The 17348-nt window shown below is 43.7% G+C and overlaps 1 protein-coding gene across 1 annotated transcript; it reads left to right on the top strand.

Annotated features, from left to right (window-relative positions):
* Nucleotides 1-486: 486 nt before the first annotated feature.
* Nucleotides 487-1368, top strand: LOC310855549 (inorganic pyrophosphatase-like; the record flags this gene model as incomplete). The annotated part of the gene is made up of 1 exon (XM_083760598.1): nucleotides 487-1368. The coding sequence occupies one exon, from the start codon at nucleotides 487-489 to the stop codon at nucleotides 1366-1368; it is 882 nt and encodes a 293-aa protein (XP_083616724.1).
* Nucleotides 1369-17348: the final 15980 nt, after the last annotated feature.

Here is a 17348-nt window from a genome sequence, read left to right as displayed (position 1 = left end):
TGTGTACATGTGTGTGCGTGTGGTATGCCTTGGAGCACAGTTGTTGACTTCAATAGGTCCTACTCAGACAGGTGTCAACGACGACCCAGCTACTATGTAAGTATTTTTGCGTCGCTCCGTTCCGTGCACGAGCGCTCTCAAATGATGTGCACGGATGCTGTAGAATCTGGAAAAAATCATGGTCCACGCGCGACATGTCATATGTATGATGTCATAGGATGCCCAAATATGGCCATATGTTTGGATATATTGACCGCTTACTTAAACCTTGCTTACTTAAAATTTACTACAACTCCGTGCACGTCATGGGGCTAGTTAATGACAGCTCTTCTACATAGACTTATATTGGCGAAGAGTGACAAAGGCCTGAAACAGATGTTTGCGGAATGCATTGGAGTCGATGGGCTCGCGCGAGTGACAAACGAGTACATGAGCCACGTGACCGGGCTGTTTGTTGCCCCCTCAATGACGTCACGTGAGTCAACCATGAGTTTCACAGTCGAGCAAAGAGGAAATCTCAACACGTCGAGCTACCGTCTGTTTTTCAAAGACACCGATGGCAAGTACATCTCGCCATTCCATGACATACCGATGTATGCCGACGAAGAACAGACCCTCTTTAACATGGTGGTCGAGGTGCCGAGGTGGACCAACGCCAAGATGGAGATCGCTACGAAAGAAGCCCTGAACCCGATAAAGCAAGACGTGAAGAAGGGTAAAGTGCGCTACGTGGCCAACGTATTCCCACATAAAGGCTACATATGGAACTACGGCGCAATACCGCAGACGTGGGAGGATCCACACCACAAGGACGCAGACACCGGCTGCTGCGGAGACAACGACCCGATGGATGTCTGTGAGATCGGGACGAAGGTGTGTTCCCGCGGCGAGGTGGTCAAGGTGAAGGTTCTCGGTGTTTTGGCAATGATCGACGAGGGCGAGACCGACTGGAAGGTCATCGCCATCAACATAGAAGACCCTGAAGCCAGAAGCTTGAACAGCATCAGTGACGTGCAGAGACTGAAACCTGGCTACCTGGAGGCCACGGTCGACTGGTTCACCAGGTACAAGGTTCCAGACGGGAAACCAGAGAACCACTTTGCCTTCGACGGACAATTTAGAGACAAGGACTTTGCCGTCGAGACGATCAGGAACACTCACGGCTTATGGAAAGCCCTCGTCTCCCGACAGTCCGACGCCGTTGGAGGATTGAATTGCAAAAACACGCGCGTGTCGTCCGGTGAAAGTCCTTACCGCTGCTCAGAGGCCGAGGCCAAAGCTGTGGTTGACGAGACGAGTCCTTGTGGATCAGATGAGCCCGTCCCCTCAACAGTCCACCAGTGGTTCTACTATGAGAGGAAGAAGTAACCCATGAGAGCTACCTTACATGGACCAGAATGAATGAAGATGTAGCTCTATATGCCCAGAGGGCTTTACGTGTAGATTGGTGATACTGCATTGGGACAGGAGTGGCTTATTGGTTAAAAAGTAACCCTGGCTGAAACGGCTTATATGCCTTTAAACATTATACTTGTCCTCTATAACTAAAGTGAAAAATGTAACGATATATTTTTCAGTTTAAAAATAGTTAATATTTTGATCACAAACGGGCTAACATCTGCATCTGCTGCAGGACTACTCTCATGGAAGGTACAGTTGTACTCCAGTAGCGTCATTGTTTAATGAGAACATGATGATTGCGTAATACAGTGTTAATTTTGTTGACTATAAGACTAGGACTAAAACTAAGTTGACTAAGACTAGACTAAGCCTAAGACATTTAGAAGAATAGATACAAGACTAAATGTTGTGTTATTCCAAAGACTAAGACTAAATAAAAAATATTCTGAAAAAAAAAACATGTCTCAAAGAATATAGGACATTAATTCACACGCACGCCACACACACGCACGCACGCACACACACACACACACACACCTGTAAACATGAGCAAACAAGTAAACAGTGTGATTGAGAGTGATTACAGTAATGTGCATTATGCATGATCTTCCACGTACATTCTCCCCAATCCGTGCGCTATCCTCTCACATTCACAATACAGTAAGGAGTAAGCTTTGTGCCACTCGAAGTGGTACATTTATCGTATAGGGGCGGCGGTGGCTCAGGGGTAGAGCGCCTGGATGGTAACCGTAAGGTTGCCAGTTCGAACCCGGGCTCCCCCAGAGTTACTGTCGAAGTGTCCTTGAGCAAGACACTGAACCCCTAATTGCTCCTGATGTGCTAGTTGGTGCCTTGCATGGTTTCCGCTGCCATCGGTGTATGAATGGGTGAATGTAATGCACAATCTCTGTAAAGCGCCTTGGATAAAGGCGCTATATAAATGCACCATTTACCATTTATCGTGGTCACTGCCAGTAGGCCAAATAAGTTTGTGTGTATCACATTTGTGATGATTTAATTTGGCTGAGCACGGAATGTGATGTACAGTATGGTGATGCATGACGATTGACAATAAGAGTGCCCCTCACTGGGGGGTGGGAAGTGAAACATGATCATGCAGGCACTATGATTATACTAGGAGAAAGATATATTTTTGTGGCCACAAAAACGATTTCCACACAAAGCTGCAAAAAGCAAATTCCACAATTTTGACACAGAGTGGTACTGTGTGCCAATGAAATGCACACCACTTACCGTATGAAGGCATTCACGCACGCACTCACGCACGCACGCATACGCACGCGCACGCACACACACACAGAATCAAGGTCTCGACCCGATGGCGACGATTTGTAAGTGGAGTGGACCAGAGAAGAGCTGTAACTCATGGATGAGAGGCTGACCTGGGATCAGATTAGTGCAGTGTGAACTAAACCATCCATCAAGGACCCATCCACCCCTCCTCCATTTCATCATCTCTGCTGACCCCTCCCCCTCTCTGCATCTTCCTCCCCTCCCTCCCTCCTCCCACTCACTCACATCCTCTCAATCTTCCCCTCCCCTTCTCTCCCCCTTTCTCCCCTTCAAATTTCAATCCATGTCTTGTCTGTCTGTCTGTCTGTCTGTCTGTCTGTCGTGCTATGAGCTTGTAGATCTGTTATTTTTCAATAGCTAAAGCATAACATAATGCTAACACCAAAACGGGTTCCCGCCCCAACATGGGTTAACTGCTGCGGAGGCCCCAGCCAACACGGCTGTCCCTCTAAATGTTGATGATTTTCTCATTATCATTCATTCCAGACTGGAACTTATGGTTATAGGTGTTAATTATATTCGTACATGTTAGTAAAAGGCAATGGCAATGAGCACACACACACACACGCAGACACACACACGCACGCGAACGCACGTGCACGTGAACGCACACGCACACACACACACACACACACACACACACACACACACACACACACACACACACACACACACACACACACACACACAACGAAAAGTTTAAGGCGTGCTTTTAAATAAACACGCCAGACGTCCTGTGGCAAGCCAAAAGGGCCAACTGGGAGCCGGATCTTATTTGCACAACTTAATTTACAGGTCAGTTTCCTCCGGTGAAATCTAAACTATTAATGAGTTCTAATGAGCATAGCTGCCAGGCATTAGTCATTTTGGGAAAGAAACTCGTTGTTAATTAGCTTTTTGTTGTGTGTATGTGTGTGTGTGTGTGTGTGTGTGTGTGTGTGTGTGTGTGTGTGTGTGTGTGTGTGTGTGTGTGAGAAATACAGCCAAAGGGACCCGTGTTTACAAAGGGTTCCAAGATTGCTCTGGTGTTTTCCCCTCTCTGCTTGACTAATCTAGTTGAGGCTTGGCTCTGGGCCTTTGTTTGTTTGTTTGTTTACATGTTTTTGGGTGTTTTTAGAGAGGTTGCTAGCCAAATTAACCTCCCGGGAAAGTGTTGAAAAGAACATCCAAAAAGAGTCGTTAATTTCCCATTCATTTGTATTAGTTACATTAGCCTGGGGTGAATATGGCGAGGAGATATAGGGAAATACTAACGGACCTGGTAAAGAGCCTTGGGGGACCCCGGGCAACTAAATATAATGGCTTGAAGGGTTAGTACAATGGTATGCATTATAAAGTTGCATTTACATAAACTATATAATGTGCATCGCATTCACCCGTTCAAACACGCACGCACGCACACATTCACACACTGACGGTGGAAGAAACCATGCAAGGCACCAACCTGATCATAGGGAGCAATAAGGGGTTTGCAGACAAAACCAAAATGATGACCAAAAATATATTCAAATACCTTGGAGCAATCGTGTCCGATGAAGGTTCCAAACGGGAAGTCCTTGCCAGAATTGCACAAACAACTGCTGCCCTGGCAAAACTCAAGCCCATATGGAAAGACAAAAACATCAGTCTGACATCAAAGGTGAGACTACTGCGCTCACTCGTCATGTCAATCCTTCTCTATGCTTGTGAAACTTGGACTCTTACAGCTGAGCTACAGAAGAGAATACAGAGTATGGAAATGAGATGCTACAGAAGACTCATTGGTATCTCCTACACCCAACATGTCACAAACGAGGAAGTACGGCAAAAGATCAGCCAAGCCATTGGCCCACATGATGACCTTCTGACCACTGTCATAAAGCGTAAACTGAGGTGGTACGGACACATAACCAGATCCTCAGGCCTTGCAAAGACCATCCTGCAAGGCACCGTACGAGGTGGCAGGAGAAGAGGGAGACAGAAGAAAAGATGGGGAGATAACATCGGAGAATGGACACACTTGAAACTCAGCGAGGCGATGAGAGCTGCCGAGGACAGAGAGGGATGGAGAGAGCTGGTCAACAGATCGTCTGTGGTGCCCCAACGACCCTCCGGGGGTACGGGATAGGTGAAGGTGAAGAAGGGGTTTGGTGTCTTGACTCAAGGACACTTCGACACAAAGAGGTTAATATGCAATTCAAAATAATAAAATATGGACACTGTGGTCTCAGGACTCCTTTCCTTACAGTATATGGATGTGCTATCAATTTGAGTTGTGATTACACTTGTTGTTATTGTTTTCTTTGTAATTTTAAGAACTGAGTCACATTGCCTTCTAAATCAGTAGATCTTCAAACTCAAAATCATTCAGCATTTTTCAAACACTTTCAAGATTCAAGATTTGTATTTTTGTTTAAAGTAAAACATATATAGCAGATCGTGGCAAGACGTGACGCGCTGAGCCAACGGTCAAAATCTAAAATGACAACAGATGCTTTGTCGGTTTTAATGGGTTCAGTTTGTGCACTGGAATAGTAAGTCCATCTGGTCTTTTGATTCATACTGTACATAACACAAAATGTACTTTGATATCTCTACCGTATCTCTGAATTTCTGTGAGATCAGGTTGCAGTATTGGAACCTGCAGACGGGTGACACCAACACCATGTGTTGGTGTCACCCGTCTGCCTACCTAATCGCTCGACACAATTAGCACTACATCACACTCCCTTATCTGTATTAGACTCTGCCTTTCTTTCTTTACGCTCTGATGTCAATTACACATCACCTTGTTGTCCAAACACTACACACAAATACAATGTTCAGTTGTTGCACACACTTATCACCTACAAAAAAGCATCAACCTACAATACACAACTATTCAAATCTCTAAACATTCAGGTCTGGTGAGCACATACTGTAGATGACGCACAGTGAATCGACTACATTGTCATCTGAGACCAATGAGCTTCAACCGGGCTGCTCAAGTGCGTCAGTGGTTCCAGGACCACCCACAGTTTTCCGTTCTATACCTTCCACCTTATTCTCCTATCCTGAATCCTATTGAGAAGTTATTTTCAGCTTGGAGGTAGAAGGTATATGAACGGAACCCACAGAGCCGGGACACACTGATCCAGCTAGGCCATGGAGGAGGCTTGTGGCGACGTGAGTCGCCTGTCAGGGCTTTAGAGTATGCGCAACTCAAGGCGTTTCTTCCAGCGCTGCTGACAAGGGAGAACATTGGACAGGGAGAACATTGCCTGTGATGTGGATGAGGCGCTCTGGCCAGACAGGAACCGGGGGCATGATGCCTATACTGTAAATTACAGTATTGTTTGGGAAGGGGGGAGGGGCCCCTTTTGAGCAGTTTGAGCAGGTTTGAGCAGGTCGGTTTACAGTAATGTAAAACATAAATAATAATAATGATAATAATAATAATAAATGCAACATTCTTTTGGCTGTATATTTGTGTGCTGTTTTGTTGGACTTACACTGAGTCATTTTACAAAAGGAGAAATTCTCCAAAAATCACTTCTGTGTGTGCAGTTTTGAGAATGCCGTTAGGTTGTGAAAAACGTGTGTTAACAATCGTGAAAAACTGTAAACACTGGGGATTCTTATAAAAACAAAAGCTAATAAAATCCCAGTGTAGTAAGCTGTGCCTTTGATTAATTATTTTACTAACTTATTACTGACTCCCTACTGCTTTGATGAGTTTTCTTTAATTTGATTTATTAGTCATGGTTACATGTAGTCTCACAGATACTAATACACATACATGCATACGTACGCACGCACGCACGCACGCAGAAGTGGCTTACACCACTTGAAGATGAAAATGTAAAAGGCTGAAGAATCACTGGAATAGTTAAAGATTATGTAGTCCCGTGTGATTAATTCCAGGGTCTGAATCATAAGTCAGCATGGCTGAGCTTTACCTGATAAATGTCCCTTAACCCATTTAGACCTGAGGACGCATCTGTGTCACATTAGCTTTTAACCACTTTAAACTTCAGTGGTTGAAAAATATAGCAGATTTACAGATCTCTGCTATTTTGAAAAATCTTGAAAACGTGTGCAAATATTTGAATGTATACTCTTTCACAGCAAAAGTTTTATTTTTAACTCAAAGGTTTGCTTCTGGGGGGGGGGGGGGGTCCCTGGAACAACATATTTCAGATGGGGGTTGGTGGCCAATTACATATAGTTTTTGGGGTCCTTGACATGAAATAGTTTGAGAACTACTGATATAGAAACATAGGCTTTTCAGAATACTGTCTAGAAGACATTTTGTAGAATATGTTCTCAGGTCTAAATAGGTTAACACCTCTTCAATAGTCACGCGCCAGACGTTAGATATTCATCTAATTGCCTGTCTACTGCAAGACTAAAGACTATCTATTCAATCAATACAAACACGGACGGGGACAACACACTACAATACAGTAGAGAAACAGCTTCAATGGAGAGCTTCATTAGAATGTTTCAGGGAACTTTCCATTCCGTGAGAGAGAGAAAAAAAATGACTTTGTGGGAACGTCCAAAGGTGGAAACGTGAGCAGAAACCAGACCTTTGTTGTACTTCCTTAAGATTCAGCGGAGCCTCTCGGATGCTTAGAGGCCGTTTTTTCTTCTTCTCCCAAACTAAGTTTGCTGACACTGTAGTCCTCGGGCCACTAATCTATGTCCGAATATGTGTAGTACACCGATAATAATGACAAGGCTCCTCTTTCCAGGATCGTATATCACAGTCACATATGACTGATCAGGTCTCACACGGCACGGCAGGAAAGTAACTGTACTGTCAATGTACCTCAGAGCCAAATGTTGTCCTTTTACTTCAGTTATATTACTTTGTAGATTTAGATTATTACTGCGACCGAAGTTTGCAGAGTACTATTATGAAAACATGGAAAAGTCAGTCATTCGGTCGCCAGTCATTACGCCTCGTGACGTCATGCCTCGTCACGACTCTTGACGTCACGCCTACAATCCCCGTTATGCCCATATATGGAGATCCCTTAATATTAAGCCCATATATGGGAAAGTCGTGAGTCCACGCCTCGTGACATCACGCCTCGTGACCCACTCCATATATAGAGACACGCTATGAATGGCCATACCTTTTTTTCATTGTGCATATTTTGGTCAAAGTTGATCCCATGCCAAAGCGACAGCACTCGCCCAGCAGTCTGCCGTCACCCAGGTGGAAGTGTGCGCGTACCGATCTGTCCCGGCAGCGCGACCTCCACGCTCTCGCGGAGGAGACTGCCGACGAGCGGCGCCGCCGTCTGGCCAGGGAACGCCAGCAGTGCCACCGCCAGCGTCAGAGACGCGCCATGTCGGGGAGGCCGACATGGCGCCTCTCGGCGCTTCTCAACTGTGCCATATTAAGAAGCTCTGTTGTTTCAGCGCAACCACGCCCGTTCGGGGGAGGCCGCTTCTCGCCCCCAGGGCGTCTTACTGGTTACAAAACATACATTTAACAATTAAGCCCTGTTGTATTCCACACTTGTTCTGTCTAAAATAGCAGATCTACAAGCTAAGAAGGCGCCACGATGACCTTGTGAGCTTGTTACGAGGCCCTCAAGCAATACTACAGTTTCATACTCTAACTCAACGAACAAATGTACAGACACATGTGAGTATACTGTTAACTTTGTTACTTTATATTTAATTTATATTAATGATGCCAATGGTTTGAATGCAGGCCTTTTACTTGTAACAGAGTATTTTTATATTGTAGAACTGCTACTTTTATTTAAATAAACTGTATTTTTATATTGTAGAATTGCTACTTTTATTTAAATAAACAATCAGAGTACTTCTTACATCACTGTCAGTGAATCAGGACAACGCTTTGGTCGGGGAGTGGTATATCTTGACATCTTTACCCTCCAGAGGGCCACGTGTGTTAATCAATGATTGCTTTGACCTCCTACCGCGCTGTAATTAACCCCCACCATCCCCAACAACTATCGAACGGCTAAAACAAAGACAGATAAACATCGCAGGATAGCCTCGGCCCACACAAAGTTACTTGGCTTTTAAGTTTGTTGCTACTTGACAACAACAACACCTGGTGGAATAAGCAGAACTTGGACTGTGTACTGTGTACTAAAATGTACACATATTCGGCTAAAACAAAGACAGATAAACATCGCAGGATAGCCTCGGCCCACACAAAGTTACTTGGCTTTTAAGTTTGTTGCTACTTGACAACAACAACAACACCTGGTGGAATAAGCAGAACTTGGACTGTGTACTGTGTACTAAAATGTACACATATTCGGCTAAAACAAAGACAGATAAACATCGCAGGATAGCCTCGGCCCACACAAAGTTACTTGGCTTTTAAGTTTGTTGCTACTTGACAACAACAACACCTGGTGGAATAAGCAGAACTTGGACTGTGTACTGTGTACTAAAATGTACACATATTCAGAATTTGACTTGGCGAAAAGTGCAATGGTATATTGGCATCAACATACTATCCTATATTAAAATATCCTACATTACAATTGCCTATAGAATGGGTTGACAGCGGGCCACGGGATGCAGCATTCTGATGCACCGATGCACACTGTTCTGCACAAACTGTTCTGTTCTGCGCTCTGGACAGCAGCTGCAGTGACAGTTACTACAGAACCATGTGGGCAGCAGCCACAGTTACATCAGGACCCTGGACGGCAGCCACAGTTACATCAGGACCCTGGACAGCAGCTACAGTTACTTCAGGACCATGGACAGCAGCTACAGTTACTTCAGGACCATGGACAGCAGCTACAGTTACATCAGGACCCTGACAGCAGCTACAGTTACATCAGGACCCTGGACAGCAGCTACAGTTACAACAGGACCATGGACAGCAGCTACAGTTACAACAGGACCCTGGACAGCAGCTACAGTTACAACAGGACCATGGACAGCAGCTACAGTTACATTAGGACCATGGACAGCAGCTACAGTTACAACAGGAACCCTGGACAGCAGCTGCAGTGACAGTTACTACAGAACCATGTGGGCAGCAGCCACAGTTACATCAGGACCCTGGACAGCAGCTACAGTTACATCAGGACCATGGACAGCAGCTACAGTTACATCAGGACCCTGGACAGCAGCTACAGTTACAACAGGACCATGGACAGCAGCTACAGTTACATTAGGACCATGGACAGCAGCTACAGTTACAACAGGAACCCTGGACAGCAGCTACAGTTACATTAGGACCATGGACAGCAGCTACAGTTACATCAGGACCATGGACAGCAGCCACAGTTACATCAGGACCCTGCACAGCAGCTAAAGTTACATCAGGACCCTGGGCAGCAGCTACAGTTACTTCAGGACCCTGGACAGCAGCCAGTTACATCAGGACCCTGGGCAGCAGCCAATTACCTAAAAATGATAGCAAAAATATAGCTAAATACAGTACTCGACTAGGTTTGACATGGGATGCACCATTCTGATGCACCAACGCACACTGTTCTGCACAAACTCTTCTGTTCTGTGCTCTGGACAGCAGCTGCAGTGACAGTTACTACAGAACCATGTGGGCAGCAGCCACAGTTACATCAGGACCATGGACAGCAGCTACAGTTACATCAGGACCCTGGACAGCAGCTACAGTTACATTAGGACCATGGACAGCTGCTACAGTTACATTAGGACCATGGACAGCAGCTACAGTTACATCAGGACCATGGACAGCAGCCACAGGCATTTCTGTCTCTCTCTCCCCCTCTCTCTATCTCTCTCTCTCTCTCTTTACGCATTCTCATCCTAGCATAGCAGCCAGAACGTATAGTTTTTTTTTTTTTTTTTTACATTATAACGTTATTTCACGTGTCAAACTTTTTTTTAAAGAACACGTCACAATGTAACACATCATGAGCCTGTTACAGATCATCTTTTTAATTTTATGTTTAAATGATAATCATCATTTAGTAAAAATGACCTAAAAATGATAGCTAAAATATAGCTAAATACAGTACTCGACTAGGTTTGACCAACCTCGACAACTGCATGCCACCTCGCCCCTTAGCAGCCAGAAAGTCCTTATTTAGCACAAATGTAAAGTTCATTGTTTACCTCTCAATATAATTATACACGCATCGATTGGGGCGGCATTGACCCGCTTACAGTAACAAGTGAATGTAAATTGCAGAGGTTAATTAGTATGATGGAGTGTCATGAGCTGTCAATACGCAGGCGGGACGAGCAGGCAGAAACCAAGCCGGAGGAAAGGAGGGGGGTGGGGACGGACGCTATCAATCTAATATCCTAAAGAAAGTTAATGATTTGTGTTCACAGCACAGCATAAACATGTCAGCACAATTTATTATTTCTCTATTCTCTCTCTCTCTCTCTCAAGCCCTATATATTTCATTGAACCTGCCGTGGCCGTGGGTCTATTAGTCTCGTGTAATCAGACTTTCAGAGATCGGAGCCTATAATACTGATAAGTCTGGCGATGTTCTCATTTTGTATTAGCTAGAGGTGGGTGTGATAACAATGCCGAGACATAAGATAATGCATTGCAGAACCATTTCAAAGGTAATCCTTCTAAATTGTTCAGGCGATGTAAAGGGGCCAAAGGTGTATCCTAAAAAAAACAAAGAAAAACACAAAGGTGGGCGTAGCTTCGTCACGGGGTTCCGTCGCCGGCCATCCAAGCGCATACAATGATTTTCTGCGTCCAAAGCGATTGGTAGGTCGGCAGAGATATCCCATCGACTGGTTATGCAAGACAAGGACACTCCCTCCTATTCCCCTCTACACTAGATCTTATCTGAACATAGCCAAACTACAAGCTCACATGTTCAAATGTTCCCCCCCCAGCAGTGTTAATATTGTCTTTTGAAAAACACAACATTTAGTTTTAGTCCTATTTATTATTTTATTATTTAGTCTAGTCTTAGTCAACTAAAACCTTAAGTGTTCTAGTCTTAGTGTTAAATTTGACCGTAAAAAATACCATTTAGTCTTAGGCCTATTTAGCCATCTGCAATTGTTTAGTCTTAGTCTAGTCTTAGTCAACTAAATATCAAAAACCTTAGTATTTTAGTCTTAGTCTTAGTAAACAAAATGAACACTGTCCCACACAATATGGACTAAAGGGTTCATGTTAAACAGGAGTTTAACAGTAGGTTACGTCGTAGAGGGGAACTTGGGGGGGGGGGGGGGGGGGGGTTAAATCCACACGTATACTGCTCCAGACGGTTACCCACGGGCGCAGGCAAGATGCACAGGATAATTAACAGAACAACAGTGTTACGTGCAGGATTATAGCCTCCGGGTTACTCACATGAACATAAACCTGCTGTCATAAACTGCCCCATCAACTCACTGACAGACACGGTATACGGCTTCCTGGGGACGCTCACGCATGTGTAATGGCAGGGGAGTGGCCAACGCGGGCCGAGCTGTCAAATGTATCCCAGCTGAACTCCATCAAAGATCCTTAATGCCACTCATTTTCAACATTGAACTATGTCATTATTATGAGTTGTTGTGTGGAAATAATACTAAAGAATCCCCCTTAGCCTACGACTGGAGGTTTAGAACTAGGCTAAACAGAGACTTTTTTTACTTAGTATTTCCACGCAAAAAGTCTAAGTATATTAATGACATGGTTCAATGTAAAATAAATAGTGGTATTCCCTCCGTTCTAAAAATGGCTTCAACATGACTACTTTTCTGAAAGACTTGTGTTGCTATATCACTGATGCCCAAACCTTTTTCAAGTCAAGGACCCCAAATTACGTGGCTGCGGATAAGTTGTTCCAGGGACCCCCAGAATCAAAGATTTTAATAAAAAAGGGTTGCTTTAAATTTAATATTACATGTTTGTCAGGCAGAAACCAGCTAACTCCAAATGTGCAGACAGATAGGCAGAGGAGCTCAAATACAACAGAGTTTAGTAACAAAACTCAAAAAGGAACAGAACACTGCTTCAGAAGTCCTTAAAATTGCATCACTGCCATTCAGGGAAATTATTTCAAGCACTTTTGTTCAACATTGTAACTGTTTTAATTAATTATCGGTCTATCTCTTTTAGTAAGGAACACAACAGAAAAGTAAAACTAACTATGGCTAGAAAACAAGGAACACAACAAAGAAAACAGCACATGACAGGTGACTTTGTATATTCTCGGATACTTGCATGAGAGGGGGAGTGCATGGGGCTGGAGTGAGTTGCTTTAGCAGGCAGTTAACCCATTCTGACCTGAGATCAGATTCATACGAGGTTTTTCTATCTATCTATTCTATCTATCTATCTATCTATGTTGTTTTCGTCGACTAAAACTAAGACGAATAATGTTCGTCGACTACCTTTTTTCACTGACTAAAACTAAATAAAAACTAAATAAAAACAAATCTATGATGACTAAAACTAAGACAAATATACTGACTATATACTGGACTAGTGGACAAGAGATCCAGTTTTATGCTGGGTTGCATGCTGAAAATAGCAGATCAACAATCGCAGCGCGACGCGTTGTGAGATTGTAGATCTGCTATTTTCAGCATGCAACCAAAGTGTAAAACATGTCATTACAACGACATCAAGGCCTGTCAAAACACATTTTAGTCGACAAAATTAACTGTAGATTTAGTCGACTAAAATCGTATGACATTTAGTCGACTAAAACTAGACTAAACACTAGAACATTCCAGGTGACTAAAATATGACTAAAACTAAATGAAAACTATTCAAAAGACTATGACTAAAAATAAAACCAAAATGTGCTGCCAAAAACAACACTGATGTGTACCATTGTGCCACATTGGTGGCTGCTGTTCATTGGAGTGCTGCATCCACGTGGCCTCCATATTGGCAGCGCCGTGTCTCATAATGCAAGTCCATGGATTAAAGCAAAAACCAATCTCATGACTGAATAGTTTTTGTTACGCCATTATGTACAACTAGGACGTTTTGTTAATGACGTTCCAGAGGACAAAGCTACAGCATGGTCTTTCCGTTCCTATACGTACAACCAACCAGTTGAAGAAATGAAACATCTGAGGCCATTACCGACTACAGTTTGCCACAGGATCTTGTGGACGCGATGTGATCAGCGCGGCGGTGTCTCTACGCATGTGCGCACGTGACATCACACAATGTCCGTATAGGCACTGTGGTTTATGGACCCCCAGGTTAATACATGTATACGTCCCAAAAACGCCATCTGACACTGTTCTGTGTGAGAGAGCCCTGCGTACCATGATTGTGTTGTCAGAACGTTTCAAACATCTGGCAAATATTTCACGTTTCATTTCGAGAGTATAATTATTATAGAAAAAGCTCACAACGCATTGCCATAGCCAATGTAGGCTAGCGGTGCACGATTTATGAAATTATGACAGGATATCAGGTCTCTGATTATTTGCAGAGTCATATCTGCCGATACAGATTCTGACCGGTTCCGATGTTATAAAGATCATGCTGTCTTCAAACATTAGAAAATACACAAAACAAAAGTGACAGTCATTGACGGTCACATTATTTTTGCGTCATCAATATCTTTTGCCAATAGCCAATATGTTTATGGCCGATATTGCCACGGTTTGCAGGAACCAAGTGCAGGAAACTCAAACAAAGGCAGGACAAGAAGATAGTAGTACATACACTGAACATAAAACCTGACACTAACTTAAGATCCAGCACTGAACAAACACAAGGCAGAGTTTAAATAATCACTGGAGCTCATCACCCAACCTGGCTCAGCTGGTCCCCACAGGTGACGGCACTCAGGGCAATCAGAGTCAGAGGAGCAGGATCGACTTGGGAGAGACAGAGGAAAACCATGGACAAAAGGAGGGGCTCAGGACGTGACCATGATTCCGATACGCTTATCCGATTATATCGTGCATCACTAATGTATGCAATATTAATATAAGTTCAAAGTGCTCATGTGGCCTATATTATGATGGCTTATTTTGGTCCTGTTTTCCCAGACCCGGAGGAGGCTCCACAACGAGCCAAGCTGATCGTCATCATAACAACATGGTGGATTATTGAAATGTGACTTGAAGCACAATTCTAATAGGCATCATTATACACCATTGTAGGCAGTCTAATTTGATCTTAATAATGAATCATGGTGCGCAACTTGTATTAGGCGCTGGCCCAGGGCTCTCCGCCCTGCTCTTGAGATGTGTGCGTGTGCGTGTGTTTGACAGTGACAATCTAACTCTTTCTCCTCCTACACCACCATCTCTCTCTCTCTCTCTCTCTCTCACTCTCTATCTCTCTCTTTCTCACTTGCGCGTGTTGGAGATGAGGCATGTTGCCGCAATTAGATGGACAATTTAATCTGATGAGTTGAGAGCACGCTGGCTGCCTGTGGAGAGTGGCAGTGCACGCTGTATCATTTAAGAGGCAGCGCAGCAAAATCACTTGCTTTTCACACATGCACACACACACGCACATGCACACACATACACGCACACACACACACGCATATAGGCTCAAACATGGGCAGAGGAAACACTGATCTCCTTTCAGGTCTCTTCGGCAGTTCAGCTCAATTTCATTCGCCAGCCGAGTTCAGGCATCTGTGCATCTGATTGCTGCCGTCAATCACCTCTGGAGGGAGGAAGAGAGAGAGAGAGAGAGAGAGAGAGAGAGAGAGAGAGAGAGAGAGAGAGAGAGTAGGACAGTTGAGAGGGAGACAGTGTAGGAGAGATAGAGACAGACAGTAGGACAGTTGAGAGCGAGACAGTGTAGGAGAGACGTACAGTATAAAGCTGAGTGAGTAAAATATCAAGTTTATTTCCTTGCTATAGACATGTTGTGGAGCTAATGGAACAGGCACAATTCCTCCCACGCGCCTTGTTCAGTTTCCCTGAAAACAAAACCCCCCTTTGGTTCCATTCTCAGCGGTTGGTGAGAAGAAATGAAAATGTCTTGATTACTATTGAAAGCAGCTGTTCACACATGGTAGTAGAAAACCAAAACAATTTCAAACATCTAAGAAATGTCAAAAACTATCAGATCTATATACAATAGTCAGCGTGTCACATCACACATCACAGCGGCTTTAATATTGTTACTATTCATCTTTACCCATTCCAGATATTATTACTATCTGGGCCATCCACGAGAAACACAAGATTTGCTTAAAAATGTATATTTAAAAATATCGGTACCCGTTTTCGCTTCCGTTGCAAGCCTCCACAGGCCTCCCATTGTAGAAACATCCGCGGTACACGTGCTTATTGGTGTTTTTTCTGCTCACGATGGGATAAAGTACCATGTTTGGGACCTTATAAAACATTATGTATTGTCCGCAAGTTTTATATATATACCGTATATATACATTGTGAAGGGTCTGATACAAATCAACAGGCAGAGACTTTAGCTTTAAATCAAACAATGTCTTTCCTTCGCAGGTTCAGGGGCATGTGGCGGGTTTGAAATAAAGTCTCTTCTGCTCAAACAAAGTGTATCTGTCTTCTCTCACAGGCTTTAAGGTTGTGTTTTAACATAAATCATCGTTCTTTTTAAAACAGCGTCACACGGGAGTGGCCAGGCTCATACGGTGGGTGTTCTTCAATAGCAGTCTTTAACTTTAGCTTCTCAACCAACAGTTGAGGCAATCAAACAAAGTGACGGTATAAGATACAAGGTTAGGTTGCAGGCGGCTTCTTGGAGATACGAGGTTTTCGTCTCGATCTACTGAGCCAGGTAGGTTGTGAGGCTTCCACAACGCATGGAAAGTTATGGGGTTTCAGCCCGACATCAATGAGGGAGGGATACACACGCTACATCACTTCAAAGAATACATTATCTTTCCAAAGATGTACTTTAAGGTGATCATTTCTTGGAAAGCCTAGAAAAACGCTTTGAAGGCTTTGATGTCAGTTCCTGCATGCCATTCTTAGAAAACCACAAAAAAGAGAAGATGATTCATCCTGTGCTTCTCATAATGCGTTTAATACCAACCGAAAACGCTGACAAAATGCTTTGATCTCGGTCACTTTTGGAATGCATTCGGGAGCGTAAAACAAACTTCTTTGCAGAGCTTTCCGACACGGTTTGAAATGTTTTCTCTTGGCGTCTCAAGGTGCTTTAATTTCTTCCCTGAAATCCAGTCTTTTTAATTAACATCTCAGTCGAGTGGACAGCACGTTGTTGATGCCAGACCTCTGATGGGAAATCTACCGACTCATTTAGGATTGAGAGAGAGCTCCTCTAAGCTTGCTTCCTCGTGCACCAACTCGCCTTCTCTCTTCTCCATTTGCTCTATTACTCTCTAATGTTTTTGAGTGGTGCAACCACTCCAAGGAACAGCAATGCCCGTGTTCACCTATGTGTTCACCTATGTGTTCATCTATGTGTTCATCTATGTGTTCATCTATGTGTTCACCTATTGCTATTATTGTTGCACCACTCAGTTCACACGGGTGTGCATTTTTTTCACAGAGGTGGGAGAAGTACAACTTCAACCCATGTATGTACTTTACTTATTAATTTCCAATACTTTTACTTCTACTCCACTACATCTCAGATCCAAATATTGTATTTTCTGAACACTTTAGTTGCTCACACACTGTAGATTTTGATTATTATTACGAAACATGTATTAACCACTTCAGCCACATATACTGTACATTTCGACCATTTGAATATAGCCGGTCTACAAGCT

The sequence above is a fragment of the Protomyctophum parallelum genome (genome assembly GCF_964188405.1).
Source record: "Protomyctophum parallelum genome assembly, chromosome: 1".
Lineage (NCBI taxonomy): Eukaryota > Metazoa > Chordata > Actinopteri > Myctophiformes > Myctophidae > Protomyctophum > Protomyctophum parallelum.
This window is presented reverse-complemented; position numbering and strand designations above follow the sequence as displayed.